At 44.1% G+C, this 22,301-nt stretch overlaps 1 protein-coding gene across 1 annotated transcript; it reads right to left on the reverse strand.

Moving 5' to 3' along the window:
• Nucleotides 1–16,653: 16,653 nt before the first annotated feature.
• On the reverse strand, nt 16,654–20,284 carry LOC127299228 (disease resistance protein RGA5). Its single transcript, XM_051329164.2, has 3 exons — nt 19,415–20,284; nt 16,923–18,799; nt 16,654–16,737 (listed from the first exon to the last, which is right to left on the reverse strand). The coding sequence occupies exons 1-2, from the start codon at nt 20,239–20,241 to the stop codon at nt 16,924–16,926; spliced, it is 2,703 nt and encodes a 900-aa protein (XP_051185124.1). The 5' UTR covers nt 20,242–20,284; the 3' UTR covers nt 16,654–16,737; nt 16,923.
• Nucleotides 20,285–22,301: the final 2,017 nt, after the last annotated feature.

The following is a 22,301-nucleotide window of genomic DNA, read 5'->3' on the forward strand; positions in this document are numbered from 1 at the left end:
CTCCTCAAAACTTGGGGGACTAAAAATATCACAACCAGCTTCCCCAAGCTTAAATTCTTCCATAGCATTAGCAATAATAGTGTTCAAAGAGTTCATGCTAATAACATTGCTACAACTATTTTGCAAACAAAGTTCCATGGGTTTTTCAATTCTCTCTTCAAACACATCATGTCCTAATTCAATATAAATTTCATAAAGATCTCTAATTTTGTTGTTGTTTTCCATTAAGCCTAACTAGTGAAAATAAAAACAAGAAACAAAAAGATGCAATTGCATGATCTAAAGGAAATAGCTTCGAGCACTCACACACCGGCAACAGTGCTAGGAAATAGCTTAGTAGTCGGAGGATGTGAATACCTTTTACCTGCTTACCTCCCCGGCAACGGCGCCAGAAAATAGCTTGATGTCTACGCACGCTTCTATTCCTGTAGACAGTGTTGGGCCTCCAAGAGCAGAGGTTTGTAGAACAGCAGCAAGTTTCCCTTAAGTGAATCACCCAAGGTTTATCGAACTCAGGGAGGTAGAGGTCAAAGATATCCCTCTCAAGCAACCCTGCAATTACGATACAAGAAGTCTCTTGTGTCCTTAACACACCTAATACACTTGTCAGATGTATATGTGCACTAGTTCGACGAAGAGATAGTGAAATACAAGTAATATGGATGAATATGAGTGGTAATAACAATCTGAAATAAATATGGCAGCAAGTAAACATACAGTAGAACAGTAAATAAACGGTGATTCGATATTTGGAAACAAGGCCTAGGGATCATACTTTCACTAGTGGACACTCTCAACAATGATCACATAAATAAATAACTTCTCTTCTCTTGTGCTACTTTCTAACACCCTCTTGTTGGATAATAAACACCATTCATTGTGTAGGGCTACGAGAGCACCCTCAAGCCGGAGTAAACAAGCTCCACAACGTCATAAAGGAAACACACACGATGCACACACTGTCACCATCACACCATGGAGAGTGAATCCGGAGTTCATATTAAAGTAACCTCTAGAGTGCATAGTAATAGTTAACTTCATAATCTACAAGAGATCACAATCATAACCTACGCCAAGTACTACATGATGCACACACTGTCAATATTACATCATGAAGGAGGAATAGACTACTTTAATAACATCACTAGAGTAGCACATAGTAATAGTGATACAAAGCTCATGATCACATAAAGATCACATGGGAGAGAGAGATGAACCACATAGCTACCGGTAGAACCCTTAGCCTCGGGGGAGAACTACTCCCTCCTCATCATGGGAGACAGCAGCGGCGATGGAGATGGCGGTGGTGTCGATGGAGATGGCTTCCGGGGGCAATTCCCCGTCCCGGCGGCGTGCCGGAACAGAGATTCTGTCCTCCGAACTTGACTTCGCGATGGCGGCGGCTGCGTAACTTTTCTCGTATCGTGGCTTATCTTTTTAGGGTTTTCGCGACAGAGAGACTTTATAGGTGGAAGGGCAGCCTCGGAGGGGTCCTGGGGGACCCACACCATAGGGGGGCGCGCCCCCCCTTGGCCGCGCCGCCATGTGGGGTGGGGCCCCCTTGGCTCCCCTCTGGTCCCTCTTTGGTGCTTTGGAACCTTCCGTGGAAAATAGGAAGTATGGCTTTTATTTCGTCCAACTCCGAGAATATTTCCTGTGTAAGATTTCTGGAACCAAAAACAGCAGAAAACAGGAACTGGCACTTCGGCATCTCGTTAATAGGTTAGTTCCGGAAAATGCATCAAAATGATATAAAGTGTGAACAAAACATGTAGGTATTGTCATAAAACTAGCATGGAACATCAGAAATTATAGATACGTTGGAGATGTATCAGTACGTCATGTTGGAGAGTGCGGGCTATCACGAAGGTCTCCCGAACACCACGAAGGCTCACCTTCTTCTCCAAGCCAATACCACGAAGGTCAAATGCCTTTCTCTTATGGCTAGCTTTTCGTCCACTCTGGAGATGGCAAGCTCCACAACCACTTCACAACTTCCATGAAGGAGAAGCCCGGGCCTCTTCACAATCTTCCACCAAGAGGTCACCAGAGCACCAACTGCCAAGCCAACTAGGAGGTAACCCCTCCAAGAGTAACAAGCTCACGGTCTCTTACTCGAACAAATCGTAATGGACAACTCAACACTTATGCAAGGATGCAAAAGCAAGAACACCAAAGGTTTTCAAATCCCTCACACTCAAATATCACCAAAGCAACAAGTGCTAGGGAGGAATTAGAGAGGAAGAACAAAGGAGGAAATCAACAAATGTCTCCTAGATCTAGATCCCAAGAGTTCCCCTCACAAAGAGGAGAAATGGATTGGTGGAGTTGTAGATCTAGATCTCCTCTTTCAAATCCCTCAAGAATATGCAAGAATCATAGGAGGGATGGAGAGGAAGCAAGCTTTTGAGGTTCAACAATGGAGTAGGAGAGAGAGAGAGCAAATAGAATGGTTAACCTTACCTCCTCAAGGAAGAAGAAGGACTATTTATAGTCCAAGGGAGAAAACTAGCCGTTTGGGGAATTCCTGCGAGTCAAACCGGCACAGTCGGTTTAACTGCCGGAACGGAACGACGAGGAAACCACCCAGCCGGAACTCTAGCTGGAACGGCTGCCTGGACCAAGAGGTTCCGGTCGTGTCGGACCGTGCGCCAGTTCCGGACCGGTCCGCCGGAACGTTTCCAGATTAGCCGAAAACGCTTACAATACTGTGTTCCAGCAAAACCAGAATGTTTCCGGCACACCGGAATATTTCCAGCGGTAGAGCCGGTGCCGCCGGAACTCGCCAGAACCCCTCAAACGCAGTTTTCTCGAAAGAACTAAACTTTGACAAAGTTCCCAAACTCCTATTGAGATGAAACCATTTTTGTTGGAAAGATAACGACGAACCCCAACGATGAAACCAATTTTGTTGGAAATATTGAGACTCCTCACAGAATATTTTTAGATGATTTTAGAGAAGGAGTCTCCCAACATCAAGAAACGGTCAAGACGTCCGAACTCGAAAACGCAATAGAAGATGCATGCGGATTCCATTTTCGATGAACTTGGGCTTGTTGAAAAGCTAGCAACAAGCTCAAGAACCTCACACAGAGAAACACCAATAAGCAACAAGAATATAGGGATGCAAAGTATGCAAAATATTGAGCTCCCTAAGACGATGTGATCAAGTTACCCAACCGAAATCCTCTCTTGATAGTGTGGCTATCTATCCTATAACCCGGTCTCCCAACAACCACCTTGAGACCGGTAAAAGGAAAACCTAGAAAGGCCATACCTTTTCCTTGCGCATCCCACTTGATCTTGATGACAACGCTTCAAGCTTCACTCAAGCCGGAACGCCTCACTTGATGGTTGTTGCTTCGTGAAGACTCACAAATGCCCCCTATACACCATGATGGGATAGCATCATCGAGGCACATCTTCACATGTCCATTACCAAATGGACCGCAAGCTTCAAGCATGATATCTTCGATATGCTCATCTTGAACTTGCCCTTCTCAACCTTGATGACATCTATACTTGATGCCATCCTCACATGGGCTATATGAGATCATACTCTTGATGCATGCCCATGGAAAGATACCTAACCCACATAGACAACACAAATGCACATATATAGTGGGTTAGCTCATGAAGCATAACTGACAAGGCTTACCATACCACAAGATCACATGATAAAAAATGGTACACTCTTTATGCTTCATGTGTTGACTAACTTGAATTCAATTCTTCACTCTTAGTCTTGGTCAACATTGTATCTCTTCATTCTCTTCATTTCTTCTTCTTGATCATATCGTATTCTTCTCTTCAAATTGATGATCTTGATGCCAATACCAAAGGTATATCATTATATTCATGGCATCCACACTTGAATGCAGCACATGGAATACAATCAAGACCTATGGAACATTCCTGCATATAAACAACAATGAAAACATTAGTCCATAGTGGATTACGATTAATTACCAAAAACACACTTAGGGCCAATGTGCCCTTACAGGGGTACAATTTTTCATCATTTAAAAAATGGCCAGACATACCAGTCGCGCGCGCCACTACTATCTCACATAGCAATGTCGCACCAAAAAGTGGTGCACTGGGGAGGGGGTGGACCAAGTAGAAAGTTAGTAGTAGTGCACTACTAGATAGTTGCGTAAATACTAACATGCGTACCAGTGGAGCACCACTTTTTGGTGCGTCACTGCTAGCAATCCCACGGCTAGACCTTTTTATAGTAGTGGGTGGGAGGATACTTGGAACTTCCACCCCCCATGTATGAGGTTGCCACTTCCCTGGTGTGTGTGGGCAGGGGGATAGAAATACCATCCGGGGCCCAGATAAATTTTACATCCGCCCCACCATCTACAAGTCTGACATCTCCCTAGAGAAGGTCCGGATGGAAATACCATCCGGGGGATGAAAGGAACATCCACCCCTATTTTTCTGTGCATGTGTCAGCTCCTTGGCGCGTCCCTATGGCGTAGGATAAGGGTGACCGGATGGTCCAACCAATGCTGGGCCGAATGATCCCCCCGTTGTAATGTACCAGCCTTTTCCTTTTGATCTCTTATTTCTTCATATCTCCTCAACTTGTTGCATCCCACCATAAACAAAGGCCAAACATCTAGTGCTAGAACCAGATGGTGAACTTTGGAAAATGGTGGGTCATCAACCATAGTGCTAGACTTAAATCCTACATACTTAAGTAAACATGGTAAAAATTTATCCATGTGTTGTTATCAAACACATAAAACATAGAGGGAAAGAATTTGCTCTTTCACCTACTGTCGCATCTGTCATTACATGCCAAAGGACGGGATGAGGAAGACGATGGCGGCGCGAAGGTTCTAGAAGGAGGAAATCACATATGTACCGTACATGCTAGGGTTCAAAGAGATTCCCGCAGTGTTGTAGGACGGCAGAGATGGAGGAGGAGGAGGGCAAAATGGACAAAAATAACCTAAAGGCAAAAGGAATTCCAAAAGTAAACTTTCGGCAAAACAAGTTCACAAATCTAACCCTTTTTAGTCGCGCCTGTCACTAGAACGTCGCATCCCGCCTTGTCACGCCATGGTGCAAGGCGCCGCACACGCTGCCAGCATGGACGAGTGGCTCCTACCGGCGCAAGTGTGGCACTGATGGCGTGTAACTCACACGTTCGTTGGGAACCCCAAGAGGAAGGTATGATGCGCACAGCAGCAAGTTTTCCCTCAGAAAGAAACCAAGGTTTATCGAACCAGGAGGAGCCAAGAAGCACGTTGAAGGTTGATGGCAGCGGGATGTAGTGCGGCGCAACACCAGGGATTCCGGCGCCAACGTGGAACCTGCACGACACAACCAAAGTACTTTGCCCCAACGAAACAGTGAGGTTGTCAATCTCACCGGCTTGCTGTAACAAAGGATTAGATGTATAGTGTGGATGATGATTGTTTGCAGAAAATAGTAGAACAAGTATTGCAGTAGATTGTATTCAATGTAAAAGAATGGACCGGGGTCCACAGTTCACTAGAGGTGTCTCTCCCATAAGATAAATAGCATGTTGGGTGAACAAATTACAGTCGGGCAATTGACAAATAGAGAGGGCATAACAATGCACATACATGATATGATGAATATTGTGAGATTTAATTGGGCATTACGACAAAGTACATAGACCGCTATCCAGCATGCATCTATGCCTAAAAAGTCCACCTTCAGGTTATCATCCGAACCCCTTCCAGTATTAAGTTGCAAAACAACAGACAATTGCATTAAGTATGGTGCGTAATGTAATCAATAACTACATCCTCGGACATAGCATCAATATTTTATCCCTAGTGGCAACAGCACATCCACAACCTTAGAACTTTCTGTCACTGTCCCAGATTTAATGGAGGCATGAACCCACTATCGAGCATAAATACTCCCTCTTGGAGTTAAGAGCAAAAACTTGGCCAGAGCCTCTACTAATAACGGAGAGCATGCAAGATCATAAACAACACATAGGTAATAGATTGATAATCAACATAACATAGTATTCTCTATCCATCGGATCCCGACAAACACAACATATAGAATTACAGATAGATGATCTTGATCATGTTAGGCAGCTCACAAGATCCGACAATGAAGCACAATGAGGAGAAGACAACCATCTAGCTACTGCTATGGACCCATAGTCCAGGGGTGAACTACTCACTCATCACTCCGGAGGCGACCATGGCGGTGAAGAGTCCTCCGGGAGATGATTCCCCTCTCCGGCAGGGTGCCGGAGGCGATCTCCAGAATCCCCGAGATGGGATTGGCGGCGGCGGCGTCTCAGTAAGGTTTTCCGTATCGTGGCTCTCGGTACTGGGGGTTTCGCGACGAAGGCTTTAAGTAGGCGGAAGGGCAACGCGGGGGGCCACACGAGGGCCCCACACGCCAGGGCCACGCGACCAAGGGCCAGGCCACGCCGCCCTGTTGTGTCGGCGCCTCGTGGCCCCACTTCCTTTCCCCCTCGGTCTTCTGGAAGCTTCGTGCAAAAATAGGACCCTGGGCGTTGATTTCGTCCAATTCCGAGAATATTTCCCTACTAGGATTTCTGAAACCAAAAACAGCAGAAAACAGCAACTGGCTCTTCGGCATCTCGTTAATAGGTTAGTGCCGGAAAATGCATAAATATGACATAAAGTATGCATAAAACATGTAGATATCATCAATAATGTGGCATGGAACATAAGAAATTATCGATACGTCGGAGACGTATCAGCATCCCCAAGCTTAGTTCTGCTCGTCCCGAGCGATGTAAACGATAACAAAGATAATTTCTGGAGTGACATGCCATCATAACCTTGATCATACTATTGTAAGCATATGTAATGAATGCAGCGATCAAAACAATGGTAATGACATGAGTAAACAACTGAATCATAAAGCAAAGACTTTTCATGAATAGTACTTCAAGACAAGCATCAATAAGTCTTGCATAAGAGTTAACTCATAAAGCAATAAATCAAAGTAAAGGTATTGAAGCAACACAAAGGAAGATTAAGTTTCAGCGGTTGCTTTCAACTTATAACATGTATATCTCATGGATAATTGTCAACATAGAGTAATATAACAAGTGCAATATGCAAGTATGTAGGAATCAATGCACAGTTCACACAAGTGTTTGCTTCTTGAGGTGGAGAGAAATAGGTGAACTGACTCAACATAAAAGTAAAAGAAAGGTCCTTCAAAGAGGAAAGCATCGATTGCTATATTTGTGCTAGAGCTTTTATTTTGAAAACATGAAACAATTTTGTCAACGGTAGTAATAAAGCATATGTATCATGTACATTATATCTTACAAGTTGCAAGCCTCATGCATAGTATACTAATAGTGCCCGCACCTTGCCCTAATTAGCTTGGACTACCGGGATCATCGCAATACACATGTTTTAACCAAGTGTCACAAAGGGGTACTTCTATGCCGCCTGTACAAAGGTCTAAGGAGAAAGCTCGCATTTCGGATTTCTCGCTTTTGATTATTCTCAACTTAGACATCCATACCGGGACAACATAGACAACAGATAATGGACTCCTCTTTAATGCATAAGCATGTAGCAACAATTAGTGTTCTCATATGAGATTGAGGATATATGTCCAAAACTGAAACTTCCACCATGATTCATGGCTTTAGTTAGCGGCCCAATGTTCTTCTCTAACAATATGCATGCTCTAACCAATAAAGTGGTAGATCTCCCTTACTTCAGACAAGACGGACATGCATAGCAACTCACATGATATTCAACAAAGAGTAGTTGATGGCGTCCCCAGGAAACATGGTTATCGCACAACAAGCAACTTAATAAGAGATAAAGTGCATAAGTACATATTCAATACCACAATAGTTTTTAAGGCTATTTTGTCCCATGAGCTATATATTGCAAAGGCGAATGATGGAAATTTAAAGGTAGCACTCAAGCAATTTACTTTGGAATGGCGGAGAAATACCATGTAGTAGGTAGGTATGGTGGACACAAATGGCATAGTGGTTGGCTCAAGGATTTTGGATGCATGAGAAGTATTCCCTCTCGATACAAGGTTTAGGCTAGCAAGGTTATTTGAAACAAACACAAGGATGAACCGGTGCAGCAAAACTCACATAAAAGACATATTGTAAACATTATAAGACTCTACACCGTCTTCCTTGTTGTTCAAAACTCAATACTAGAAATTATCTAGACTTTAGAGAGACCAAATATGCAAACCAAATTTTAGCAAGCTCTAAGTGTTTCTTCATTAATAGGTGCAAAGTATATGATGCAAGAGCTTAAACATGAGCACAACAATTGCCAAGTATCAAATTATTCAAGACATTTTAGAATTACTACATGTAGCATTTCCCGATTCCAACCATATAACAATTTAACGAAGAAGATTCAACCTTCGCCATGAATACTATGAGTAAAGCCTAAGGACATATTTGTCCATATGCAACAGCGGAGCGTGTCTCTATCCCACACAATGAATGCTAGGATCCATTTTATTCAAACAAAAACAAAAACAAAAACAAACCGACGCTCCAAGCAAAGTACATAAGATGTGATGGAATAAAAATATAGTTTCAGGGGAGGAACCTGATAATGTTGTCGATGAAGAAGGGGATGCCTTGGGCATCCCCAAGCTTAGACGCTTGAGTATTCTTAAAATATGCAGGGGTGAACCACCGGGGCATCCCCAAGCTTAGAGCTTTCACTCTCCTTGATCATATTGCATCATTTCCCTCTCTTGATCCTTGAAAACTTCCTCCACACCAAACTCGAAATAACTCATTAGAGGGTTAGTGCACAATAAAGATTTACATGTTCAGAGGTGACATAATCATTCTTAACACTTCTGGACATTGCATAAAGCTACTGGACATTAATGGATCAAAGAAATTCATCCAACATAGCAAAAGAGGCAATGCGAAATAAAAGGCAGAATCTGTCAAAACAGAACAGTTCGTAAAGACGAATTTTAAAATGGCACCAGACTTGCTCAAATGAAAATGCCCAAATTTAATGAAAGTTGCGTACATATCTAAGGATCACGCACGTAAATTGGCATATTTTTCTGAGCTACCTACAGAGAGGCAGGTCGAAATTCGTGACAGCAAAGAAATCTGTAACTGCGCAGTAATCCAAATCTAGTATGAACCTTCCTATCAAAGACTTTACTTGGCACAACAATGCATAAAACTAAGATAAGGAGAGGTTGCTACAGTAGTAAACAACTTCCAAGACTCAAATTCAAAACAAAAATACTGTAGTAAAAACATGGGTTGTCTCCCATAAGCGCTTTTCTTTAACGCCTTTCAGCTAGGCGCAGAAAGTGTGTATCAAGTGTTATCAAGAGATGAAGCATCAACATCATAACTTGTTCTAATAATAGAATCAAAAGGTAACTTCATTATCTTTCTAGGGAAGTGTTCCATACCTTTCTTGAGAGGAAATTGATATTTAATATTACCTTCCTTCATATCAATGATAGCTCCAACAGTTCGAAGAAAAGGTCTTCCCAATATAATGGGACAAGATGCATTGCATTCAATATCCAAGACAACAAAATCAACGGGGACAAGGTTATTGTTAACGGTAATGCGAACATTATCAACTCTCCCCAAAGGTTTCTTTATAGCATTATCAACAAGATTAACATCCAAATAACAGTTTTTCAATGGTGGCAAGTCAAGCATATCATAAATTTTCTTAGGCATAACGGAAATACTTGCACCAAGATCACATAAAGCATTACAAACAAAGTCATTGACCTTCATCTTAATGATGGGCTCGCAACCATCCTCTAGCTTCCTAGGAATAGAAGTTTCAAGTTTTAGTTTCTCCTCTCTAGCTTTTATGAGAGCATTTGTAATATGTTTTGTGAAAGCCAAGTTTATAGCACTAGCATTAGGACTCTTAGCAAGTTTTTGCAAGAACTTTATAACTTCAGAGATATGGCAATCATCAAAATCCAAACCATTATGATCTAAAGCAATGGGATCATCATCCCCAATGTTGGAAAAAATTTCAGCAGTTTTATCACAGACAGTTTCAGCAGTTTTAGCAGTTTCCGGCAGTTTTGCAGGCTTTGCATTAGAAGTGGTAACATTGCCAACACCAATTATTTTACCATTATTAGTAGGAGGTGCAGCAACATGTGAATCATTAACATTACTAGTGGTGGTAATAGTCCAAACTTTAGCTACATTATTCTCTTTAGCTAGTTTTTCATTTTCTTCTCTTTCCCACCTAGCATGCAATTCAGCCATCAATCTTATATTCTCATTAATTCTAACTTGGATGGCATTTGCTGTAGTAACAATTTTATTTTCAATATCCTTATTAGGCATAACTTTCGATTTCAAAAGATCAACATCAGAGGCAAGACTATCAACCTTAGAAGCGAGAATATCAATTTTATTGAGCTTTTCCTCAACAGATTTGTTAAAAGCAGTTTGTGTACTAATAAATTCTTTAAGCATAGCTTCAAGTCCAGGGGGTGTGTTCCTATTATTGTTGTAAGAATTCCCATAAGAATTACCATAACTATTACCATTATTATAAGGATATGGCCTATAGTTATTACTATAATTGTTCCGATAAGCATTGTTGTTGAAATTATTATTTTTAATGTAGTTTACATCAACATGTTCTTCTTGGGCAACCAATGAAGCTAACGGAACATTATTAGGATCAACATTAGTCCTATCATTCACAAGCATAGACATAATAGCATCAATCTTATCACTCAAGGAGGAGGTTTCTTCGACAGAATTTACCTTCTTACCTTGTGGAGCTCTCTCCGTGTGCCATTCAGAGTAATTAATCATCATATTATCAAGAAGCTTTGTTGCTTCACCAAGAGTGATGGACATAAAGGTACCTCCAGCAGCTGAATCCAATAGGTTCCGCGAAGAGAAGTTCAGTCCTGCATAAAAGGTTTAGATGATCATCCAAGTAGTCAGTCCATGGGTTGGGCAATTTTCAACCAAAGATTTCATTCTTTCCCAAGCTTGTGCAACATGCTCATTATCCAATTGTTTAAAATTCATTATGCTACTTCTCAAAGATATAATTTTAGCAGGGGGATAATATCTACCAATAAAAGCATCCTTGCATTTAGTCCATGAATCAATACTATTCTTAGGCAGAGATAGCAACCAATCTTTAGCTCTTCCTCTTAATGAGAAAGGGAACAATTTTAATTTTATAATGTCACCATCTACATCTTTATACTTTTGCATTTCACACAATTCAACAAAATTATTGAGATGGGCAGCAGCATCATCAGAACTAACACCAGAAAATTGCTCTCGCATAACAAGATTCAGTAAAGCAGGTTTAATTTCAAAGAATTCTGCTGTAGTAGCAGGTGGAGCAATAGGTGTGCATAAGAAATCATTATTGTTTGTGGTTGTGAAGTCACACAACTTAGTATTTTCAGGGGTAGCCATTTTAGCAGTAGTAAATAAAGCAAACTAGATAAAGTAAATGCAAGTAACTAATTTTTGTGTGTTTTTGATATAGAGTGCAAGACAGTAAATAGAGTAAAGCTAGCAACTAATTTTTTTGTGTTTTGATATAATGCAGCAAACAAAGTAGTAAATAAAATAAAGCAAGACAAAAACAAAGTAAAGAGATTGGATTGTGGAGACTCCCCTTGCAGCGTGTCTTGATCTCCCCGGGAACGGCGCCAGAAAAAGAGCTTGATGGCGTGTAACTCACACGTTCGTTGGGAACCCCAAGAGGAAGGTATGATGCGCACAGCAGCAAGTTTTCCCATAGAAAGAAACCAAGGTTTATCGAACCAGGAGGAGCCAAGAAGCACGTTGAAGGTTGATGGCAGCGGGATGTAGTGCGGCGCAACACCAGGGATTCCGGCGCCAACGTGGAACCTGCACAACACAACCAAAGTACTTTGCCCCAACGAAACAGTGAGGTTGTCAATCTCACCGCTTCTTTGTAACAAAGGATTAGATGTATAGTGTGGATGATGATTGTTTGCAGAAAACAGTAGAACAAGTATTGCAGTAGATTGTATTCAATGTAAAAGAATGGACCGGGGTCCACAGTTCACTAGAGGTGTCTCTCCCATAAGATAAATAGCATGTTGGGTGAACAAATTACAGTCGGGCAATTGACAAATAGAGAGGGCATAACAATGCACATACATGATATGATGAATATTGTGAGATTTAATTGGGCATTACGACAAAGTACATAGACCGCTATCCAGCATGCATCTATGCCTAAAAAGTCCACCTTCAGGTTATCATCCGAACCCCTTCCAGTATTAAGTTGCAAAACAACAGACAATTGCATTAAGTATGGTGCGTAATGTAATCAATAACTACATCCTCGGACATAGCATCAATGTTTTATCCCTAGTGGTAACAGCACATCCACAACCTTAGAACTTTCTGTCACTGTCCCAGATTTAATGGAGGCATGAACCCACTATCGAGCATAAATACTCCCTCTTGGAGTTAAGAGTAAAAACTTGGCCAGAGCCTCTACTAATAACGGAGAGCATGCAAGATCATAAACAACACATAGGTAATAGATTGATAATCAACATAACATAGTATTCTCTATCCATCGGATCCCGACAAACACAACATATAGAATTACAGATAGATGATCTTGATCATGTTAGGCAGCTCACAAGATCCGACAATGAAGCACAATGAGGAGAAGACAACCATCTAGCTACTGCTATGGACCCATAGTCCAGGGGTGAACTACTCACTCATCACTCTGGAGGCGACCATGGCGGTGAAGAGTCCTCCGGGAGATGATTCCCCTCTCGGCGAAGTGCCGGAGGCGATCTCCAGAATCCCCCGAGATGGGATTGGCGGCGGCGGCGTCTCAGTAAGGTTTTCCGTATCGTGGCTCTCGGTACTGGGGGTTTCGCGACGAATGCTTTAAGTAGGCGGAAGGGCAACGCGGGGGGCCACACGAGGGCCCCACACGCCAGGGCCACGCGGCCAAGGGCCAGGCCGCGCCGCCCTGTTGTGTCGGCGCCTCGTGGCCCCACTTCCTTTCCCCCTCGGTCTTCTGGAAGCTTCGTGCAAAAATAGGACCCTGGGCGTTGATTTCGTCCAATTCCGAGAATATTTCCTTACTAGGATTTCTGAAACCAAAAACAGCAGAAAACAGCAACTGGCTCTTCGGCATCTCGTTAATAGGTTAGTGCCGGAAAATGCATAAATATGACATAAAGTATGCATAAAACATGTAGATATTATCAATAATGTGGCATGGAACATAAGAAATTATCGATACGTCGGAGACGTATGAGGCACCCTTCATTAGGGCGCTGCATTGTGATGTGTCACGCCCTTGTGAAGGGCGCAACACATTTACAATGATTTGGTCGCGCGTCCAGCCTAGCCCTAACCAGCCATCCATTTCCCCAAGTAAAGAACCGAGGTTCTAGAAGGAGGTAGACGCATATGTGTCGTAAATGCTAGGGTTCAGCGAGATTCCCGCGGTGAGGCGGGGCGGCAGAGGTGGAGGAGAAGGGCAAAATGGACAAAAATAACCCAAAGGCAAAAGGAATTTGGAAAATAAACTTTCGGCGAAACAAATTCACAAATCTAACACTTTTTATCTGCCCGTCACTAGAGTGCCGCACCCCACCTTGTCACGCCATGGTGCAAGGCGCCGCACACGCTGCCAGCATGGACGAGTGGCTCCTAGCTACGCAAGTGTGGCGCCCTTCATTAGGACGCTCCATTATGATGTGTCACGCCCTTGTGAAGGGCGCAACACATTTACATTGATTTGGCCGTGCGTTGAGCCTAGCCCTAACCAACCATTCATTCCCCCAAGTAAAGAAGAACAGAGGTTCGAGGCCCTTTCCCGAATTCCTCAAATCCAAAGCTTTTCTCCATGGAGTTCGACCATCTCAAGTTCCTAGAGATACTATCCCTCATTTCCCTTCTTTTTGACCCATTAAACAAAGTGGTGATAGTTCTAGTTATGGGTTCTAGCCAGTGGCGGAGCTTGAAAAGAAATCATGGGCGGGCCAAGCTAAAATAAACACAAAAAATTGTTGTGAAACACAACGCTTGAGTAGTTATTGATCAAATTTTCTTTGTTCCCGTTGGTTACAAAATCAGAAGATGCATATACATATATACAACAAAAGAAGGTATACCAGAATAAGTTAGACATTAGATGGGTTTAAGTATGGAGATAGATACTACAGGTCAGCTGCCCAACCCTTAATGCTTTTGAAATCTGAAATGGCATCATCATAGTTGATTCCTCCAAAATATCAAACTCTATGTGAATTAACGGGTTATTAGCAAGATTGACATCTTTCATCTTGTTGTGCAGGCTTGTTTTAATAATATTCATACTAGAAATACATGTTCAGCGCTTGTAGGAAATGGAAGAGTAACGACCAAATGGAGTGCTGAAGTATCTTCTTCTTCTTCTCTTTTTCTGTAACTTCATTGATGTTATTTCTTTTATTTCCAAGACAAAGTCAATTTTTCTCTAAGTGGCTTTTCCCATGGCTGTTGAAATTTGAAGAAAACCAGTAAATATTCCCCCATCCCGTGCTATGAAATTGCTACTCCTTACCCAAAAAAAATTAGGAAAACAAAGAAGGAATGTACCTGGACAAGAATATTGGAAAGAAGTAGGGCTCGATTCGGTCGCTTGCCGGCTGTTGAACCTCCGGCCAGCGCCGGCGTGTCGAACCCTTGCGATGCAGCCGCGCCTGCAGGTTGTAGCTATGGCGCCCCAGACACCGCTAGCTGCGCGCGGCCCTGCTGCAGTGCTGCCTCCTCTGCCATCCTCCGATTGCCCCCCAAATCCCCCTTATTTCCTTGTCTAAACTCCTACACCTAGCGGGGTGCCCCATCCACTGCCTGTGTCCAGTTCTTTCGAGAGGAGAATGGAGACAGAGACAGTCGAGCGCAGCAACATCTCCCGTGGCTGGGCTGCACAGCAGGCTGTTGTGTTCTCACGTGCTAGACTGGGCCTTAGGTGCATAGGAGTTGAATTTTCTTTTGCAAAAAAGCTGGGCGGGCCAAGGCCCGGTTTGGCCCCAACAGAGCTCCGCCAGTGGTTCTAGCCCCTATTACCCAGCTTCTAAAAATATATAAGAAAAGAAGATCCATACTTCTAGGTATTTTCAGTATCACGCAAACAAAAGCGAGTACTCCATCTGTTCCCAAACTTACAATCTTTGACCGCTGATGTACACAAAGTACTTCAGATTTGACACATGTAAATACAACTATAGTAGCTTTGCTATCAGAAATACAGCAAAGCCATTGTATATTCGTAACTAGTACTGAAGACTAATGGTCAGTTGTGCATACTGAAGACTATTAATCAGTTATTGTCATATTGATGGCAAATGTCTTGGCAGATCTAATGATGATGGAAATAAAATATTATCCTCATCTCAAGTGTTAATTTAAGGCCCAACAAAAATCAGAGATATTAATGGACAGAAAAGGGTGTGGCAAGTCATGAGTGTTATTAAGTTCTTTCGACGCCAAGCCTTGTCTAAGCAGTGACTAGAATATTATTACATAAGACTTCAACAAAAACAGGCCAAGTGAGGTTGAAATGTACCACTCGTGGACCTCGAACCGTTGTTTTTTACCTTGAGGAAATTGATGGCTGGCTAGGGTTGGGACGGACGCGCGGCCAAATCAATGTAAATATGCCACATCCTTGTGAAGGGTGTGGCACATCACAGTGCAACACCCTAGTGAAGGGTGCCACACTTGCGCAACTGGAACCCACTCGTCCACGCAGTGACAAGGCTGGGTGCGGCGCCCTAGTGATAGGTGCGGCTGAAAGGGTTAGATTTGTGAATTTGTTTCTCCAAAAATTCTTTTTTTCAAATTTTTCTTTCGCTTTTGAAATATTGTTATCTATTCTGCTGAGGAGGAGTGGGTGATGGCTCTCTCTCTTCTCACGAACTTACAAGGGGTACAACAACACCCTTATAAACCATTTTACATCTCCTCAACTAGCAACGTGAGACTAAATTTTAGTCCCACACCATGCCATACATGAATGGACCAAAGAGAATTTCAGAATTTGTATTGGCCATGTGCCTAGGGCCCAACACCAAATTCCAACAATGCATACCATGGTATAATCAAACTGCCCACGACAGATTAGTACGGTACTCTGCTCATTTCTTCTTCTTTCTTCTTTCTACTAGAACATTGTTGTGAATTTAGTTTATGATAGCCTGCAAGTGAAAAGATAACAATCTTTGCACTGAATCACAAGTGAAGTCAGTGGCATCACCGGAACGGAAACTCCAGCGACGGTCATCTCATCCGCGCGTGCAGAGCCGAAGCACAATGTAAATTGGCATTTATCGAGTTGATCGATGAAATGGGATCTGTAAAATGTACTAGTAGTGCTACACTGACTGTAATTTGAGAAGAAGGCAACAGCGGTACCAGAAGTTTCTTCCACAGCGTCTCGCGCGCGGACGGCCGCTCTTTTGCCTTGCCGAGCGTGGAGAAGAGCATAGCCATAGGCCATAGCATACCAGATTACCAGGTCGGATGGTAGAACAGACGCTGGCCGACTTGGAGCGCTCCTTGTGCTGGAAGTAGTCGATGAAGCCCTGGCGCTGGTAGATGACGTCCCTCTCCTACGTGCACGTGCACGCGCAGGACTCGAGCAACTAGCCTTGACGAAGTCGCAAACGGAACCGGAACCGGAATGGACAGTCTGTTGAAGTCTTGAAGACACTGAACTGTGAAAGGAAAAAAGACTGTTTAGCTTGGTGAATGGTGAAAGAAAAGGTAACTTCGTTATACCATTAATACAAGTTAAACTTGTTTTCCTATCTAGACAAAACTGTGACACTTATTTTGGAATGGATAATGGAGGTAGTACATGTTTGCATGTTGTACGAAGGACGAGCAGGAGTATGCATACCTTAATTAGTATAAAATGCAGGATTGTTGGGATGGGCCACCATCAGTGCGTCGATCAACGCTACTCTCACCTCCTGCTCGTCCCTCGCGGTGGCATACTCCAAAGAAACATTGATTTTCTCAAGACATGGAAGGTTCTTTATGCTATCAAAGTCACCGTCAAATCTTTCCCAGACCACATACTCAAGATACTCGAGGCAGGGCATAGCTCCCACCAGAAACCTGGGCTTGGCAGTACAAGTGAAGTGTCTGAGCTTGGGGAATGCACCACCGCCCACGAAGTCGGGAATGGTGAAGTCATCAGTATGCAGATAGAGAGTAATGAGCTCCTGGAACCTCCCAAGGATCTCCAAGTCCTGCGCCTGGACGGTCTCCACCTCCACGAATAAATGAACAAGGTGCGGGAAGTGTGAGGGATTCATCCACTCCGGCAGCCTAGAAAATTTGACCGGCAGATGCAGATCACGGAGGTGCCGAGAGAGCACATAGCCCCAGTCTTCGCAACTGTTGCCAGGAAAATCGCACCAAAACATAGTTACTTGTATGACCTGCAGCTTCTGCAGATTGCCCAGAGATACCATCAGATCAATGAAATTCTCATCGCTCGCTTCTGTACACTCAATCTTGAGCTCCCTCAGCTCTGTCAGCTTGCCTATCTCTTTCGCAAAGGTTGGGATGATACAATACAACCATAGATGTTCCAAGGAAGTTAGGTTCCCGATCCAATCCTCCAACCCTTCAAAATCCTTCCCAAGGCGCAGACACTTCAGCCTGCTTAGCAGACCAACACTCCGTGGCAATTCTTGTATGCTGGTCTCCCACAGGTCCAATATCTGCAAAAACCTTAACTTCCCAATATCTTTTGGAAGCTCAGTAATATGAGAGCTCAACCCCCCGAGGTACCTCAGCTGAAGCAAGCTCCCAAGATTCTCAAGGTGAAAAGAAGAATCCTCCCTGAAGGTGCATCCTTCTATAGCTAGGACTCGTAAGACTTGAAACCTCGAGAGCGATGGCATTGCATTGATACGACAACAGATTGTACTAAAAGACCTAACTTGATGCATTGGTATGCTAATTAGTGGGTCGTCATGCTCTACGGCTCTATATTGGATGGCTAACCGACGAGCATTGATTTGTGGACGTTTCAATGACTCGTTACTGCCCAACAGGGTAACAAAATTCTCTTCCTTTGACACGGCATATATCATATCAAGGACTAAGTCATGGACACGGCATCCAGTCACAATGCCTTGATGCTCAACCTCTGTAGGTTGGATCATGTTTCTGTTAACAAGTTCGTTAAAGTATCTCTCACCTATCTCATATAACCCCGCACCTTGCTTATCATGTATAAAACCTTCGGCAACCCACTTCCATATCAATAGGTATTTCGAGATTTCATGGTCTTCAGGGTATATGCTTAGGTACAATAAACAAGTTCTCAGGTGGCAAGGTAGATCATAATAGCTGTATAGCAATATCTTTCTTGTGTTATCTACCTGTATGTTATCTCCATCCCCAAAACCAATCAAGTTGTATACCTCAGACCAAGCCTCCCTTGGTTTATCAGCCAACAAACTTGCTACTGTGATGATAGCTAATGGTACACCACCACATTTATGTAAAATCTTTTCAGATAGCTCAGTGGATTGAGCGTAAGTGTTTTTGCCTTTACCGATTGATAGCCGTTTATAGAATAATTCCTTGGATCTATTAAAACCAAGTGGTTCTAGCTTGTAAGCATAACCGGCTGTGCTGGCGACTTCAGAAATACGAGTAGTTGCGATTATTATACTTCCACAACAATTATTCTTCAAAGCACAAGTGATTATTTCCCATGACCTTATATCCCATATATCATCAATAACAATGAAGTACCTGTTGACATAGTGGTGCAATACATGAATTAGTATTTCTAAGAGGTATGTAGATCTAAGAGTAATAAAACCATGGGAACCACCACTATCAGTGTTCCAGAATTAAGATCATCAAATCTACCCCAATCTAGAATAAGGTGATACACCAAACAACTACCATATGAATGAATAAATTAAAGCAGGAAAAAAAGGATAAGCGTACAAGAATTTGTTTGATTTTATTTCTGTGATGAAATTTTACCGCCACAGGGTAACTTATTTTCAATAATTTTAGGAGCTTATGACATAGTGTGAGCATGCTTACCAATCGGTCATCTCACCAGTGATAGCAACGAGATAAAACTCTGAAAAGCATATGATTAATGTAGTTGGCCACACTAAATTGAACCACACGTGTTCCGTGCACTAGGTAGCAAGATAGTTGATGAAAGACAGGAAAGAGATGGTACATACTGTATATGGATTTAGCATCTCTTATGAGTTTGACTCAAAATTTATATACGCACGCCGAATATTAGTTATGCTGTTGATGACGAAAGTGATAAGTCGTTATAGGATATCTACATGAACTTCAGTATGTAACGGCATAGGGATTTATTGATCGAGTGATGAGTACCTCTTCTTCTGAAGCAATCTACTGATTTGTTTGATGAGTTGTGTTTCATCCAGTGTGGCCGCCTGAATAGCCGCATACTCATTCATGTCTATTTCATATATAATTTCCTTCAATACTTTCTTCACGTTAGGAGCGCGACCAACCGAGACAAAAGCCCCCGAATGGAACTGCGGCCTAAGCACATCATACACGGCTTTGGCCAGAGTCGTCTTGCCAAGTCCTCCAAATCCACAGATGGAGAGTATCTTAAGCCGCTGCTCGGATGCAACATCGTCTCCATCCATGAGCCTCTTGATGAGGTTGTCCCTTGGCCCCTTGATGCCAACGAGATCCCTCTGATCTTTGAATAGAGCTAGCATACGAGGGTCAACTGCAGATGTAGTTTCTTGATTAGCAGCAACATTATCTAACTTGTACCTGTCACGCCGGGAAGCCACCTCTTGGACCTGATCTTTGATGTGTCTGACAGCGTCGGCGATCTTGTGGCGAGTCTTGCCTTTTTTCAGCAAGTTAGCCATCTTCTTCATTAGCCCCTTGAAGGTATCTTGATCTGCAGCGGGTGACTCGACGCGCACCAGGAAGCTATCGACGAGATCCTCCATCTCGTATGACAGCTCCCTGACATCGTTGGCCCAGATCTTGACCTGCTCGTTGAGCTGGTCACGGGGCACAATGGCCACTTTGCGGAGGGCGGCCTCCATGCTCTTCATCTCCCTCTGAAGAAACTCGACGTCCTTCTTCACGCGGGTCTGAATCCTGTACTCCTCCTTGAGAAGCTCCAGTAGCTTAGGGATGAGGGAGCCCATGGCCCCCGTTGCGGCGTCCATGGCGATCGACCTCACTCTCGCTCTCTTGCTTCACTTGTGTTGCTAGTTTGGTTTGACAAGCACTCCTGGTAGCGGTACTAGCTGCTGGCCAGCTTATGGGGACGGGAGGCAGCTTCTTTATTTAATTTAGACCGGACAGACCTCAACCCACGTTACCCACACATCGAGAGTCCTAAAGCATCTTTAGAACGACCACCTGCTTTGCCGAATGTCGCGCTCAAGACAACTCAAAGCATCTCCACTTGCCTCTGAACACTTGGTGCTTATCATCTCTGCATTTTGAGTTTCTCTGGGACCATTCCAAATGAGCTCCGAGCATAGTTTTAAAAACCGAACCGGTTTGGTGGTTCCATCGGGAAATACCTGAATCGATTGCCTCACATGTTGCCTCTCTGCTTTGCAGGTTGACAGGTTGGAGAGGAAAACTCCTGTCCTCTGCTGCAAAAAGGAAACTAGTTAATAAGTTCTAGCTAGTATTCACATATACATATTATCCTTTCTTAAATTCCCAAAATGAGCTGTGAAACTTATTGATACTCAACTAGCTAATTGTTTGTGGAATGATGAGGAGGGTAACCATAAGATACACCTGGCTAACTGGGGTTCTTTTTGTACGGAAAAGGAGTTTGGTGGAATGGGAATTCCTAATCTGCAACACCTCAATTTAATACTTTAAATTCCTAAGAAGTTGCTTTTTTCATCATATTGTAGCTCTTTTTTTTGCAATGGGGGAAATATCGCCCCAGCTTCTGCATCCAAAGGATGCACACGGCTTTTTTTAATTAGAATATTCACAAAACCCTACAAGAACAATACAAAAGATCAACCTCAAAGCCACCTCACTAAACCTACAGTGGGATGAAGAGGGTGACAATAAACCAACTCACATCATCCAAAAAACCAAATGCCTTCTCAAACCATCCAATAGCAGGTGAGAAGCACATCCAGTCAAGTAGACTCTCAACGCACGCCAACGCACACGCCACAGAAGTTGCTACCACCGTCTTCCTCGACTCCATCTTCAAGAGAGATCATCGCATTAACCTTGCAAGACCTGTCGTCGATGCCACCATGACGCCAGACGGCTACACCATCCTGCATGCATACATCATCCCGCATTTGTCGTCGATACCCTGCAGCACCATGCCACCGAGACTCAGCGCCAACAATGTGGTAGATGAATACCACTCCACCGACAACCGCCAACATCTAGCAGCTGCTCCAAAAACGATGACCCAAGAGGTAGAACGACGCAGGGCGTGCCGCCATCGTCCGATCCGGGAGACCCAAATCTAGGGTTTCCCCCGGAGCAGCGCGAGAGTGTAGATGCATGCTGCGACAACGATGCCTTCAAGAAGGTTACGACGTGTGTCGCCGTCATCGCCCGCCAAGACCGGAGTCGGAGCACGGTTTTCACCGGCAGCCGCGCATCCCCACCTCGCCGAGCGCAGTGCCGAGGCAAGCAAGATGGCGCCTCCTTGAGCTACCACCGCCATTCCTCAGTTTCCGTCCACAGAGGACACCGTCGTGCCGCCGCTGGCAGATCCAGGCCCGGTAGCCTAGATCCAGCCTGCAACGAGCCGCCGCCGGCCCCTCACGCAGCCGCCGTCGAGCGACCTTCCTCGCAGAAGTCGGCCGAGCAACCACCACCGCCCTTGCCGCCACTGCCCGCGCCGCCCGGAGATGCGCCGCCACCACCGTCGTCCGTCGCATCGCCGCTGCAGGCCATGCCCACGCCGGCGCGTCGTGGCCCCCGACGGAACGCCACGCCCTATCCCGGAGGAGACTGCCTGCGCCCCTCGATTCGAGCAGAGGACGAGAGGACCTCGCCGCCGCCGACGCCAACCGGGCTTTGCCCGACCGCGCCCTCAGGCAGCGGCGAGGGAGGAGAGGGGAGGGGGAGGGGGGCCTGGCGGTGGCGCGATCTAGGGTTCCCCCTGGTCGCCGCGCGGGGGCGACGCAGGAGGGAGTTACTCAGCTGTGGAAAATCCCAACTCTTCTTCTTAGCTTGGTGTGTCCTTGGAGAAGACTTTGCATTGCAAACTTTCCAATAGACACAT

This window comes from Lolium perenne, chromosome 5 (assembly GCF_019359855.2).
Source record: "Lolium perenne isolate Kyuss_39 chromosome 5, Kyuss_2.0, whole genome shotgun sequence".
NCBI lineage: Eukaryota > Viridiplantae > Streptophyta > Magnoliopsida > Poales > Poaceae > Lolium > Lolium perenne.

What these genes read in the sequence shown, in the direction of transcription:
- LOC127299228 (XM_051329164.2), bottom strand. Translation starts at nt 20,241, where the DNA reads ATGGACGCCGCAACGGGGGCCATGGGCTCCCTCATCCCTAAGCTACTG. An exon ending in AGATTGCTTCAGAAGAAGAG is followed by an intron (nt 18,800 to 19,414) that starts GTACTCATCACT and finishes CTATGTCAACAG; the next exon opens with GTACTTCATTGTTATTGATG.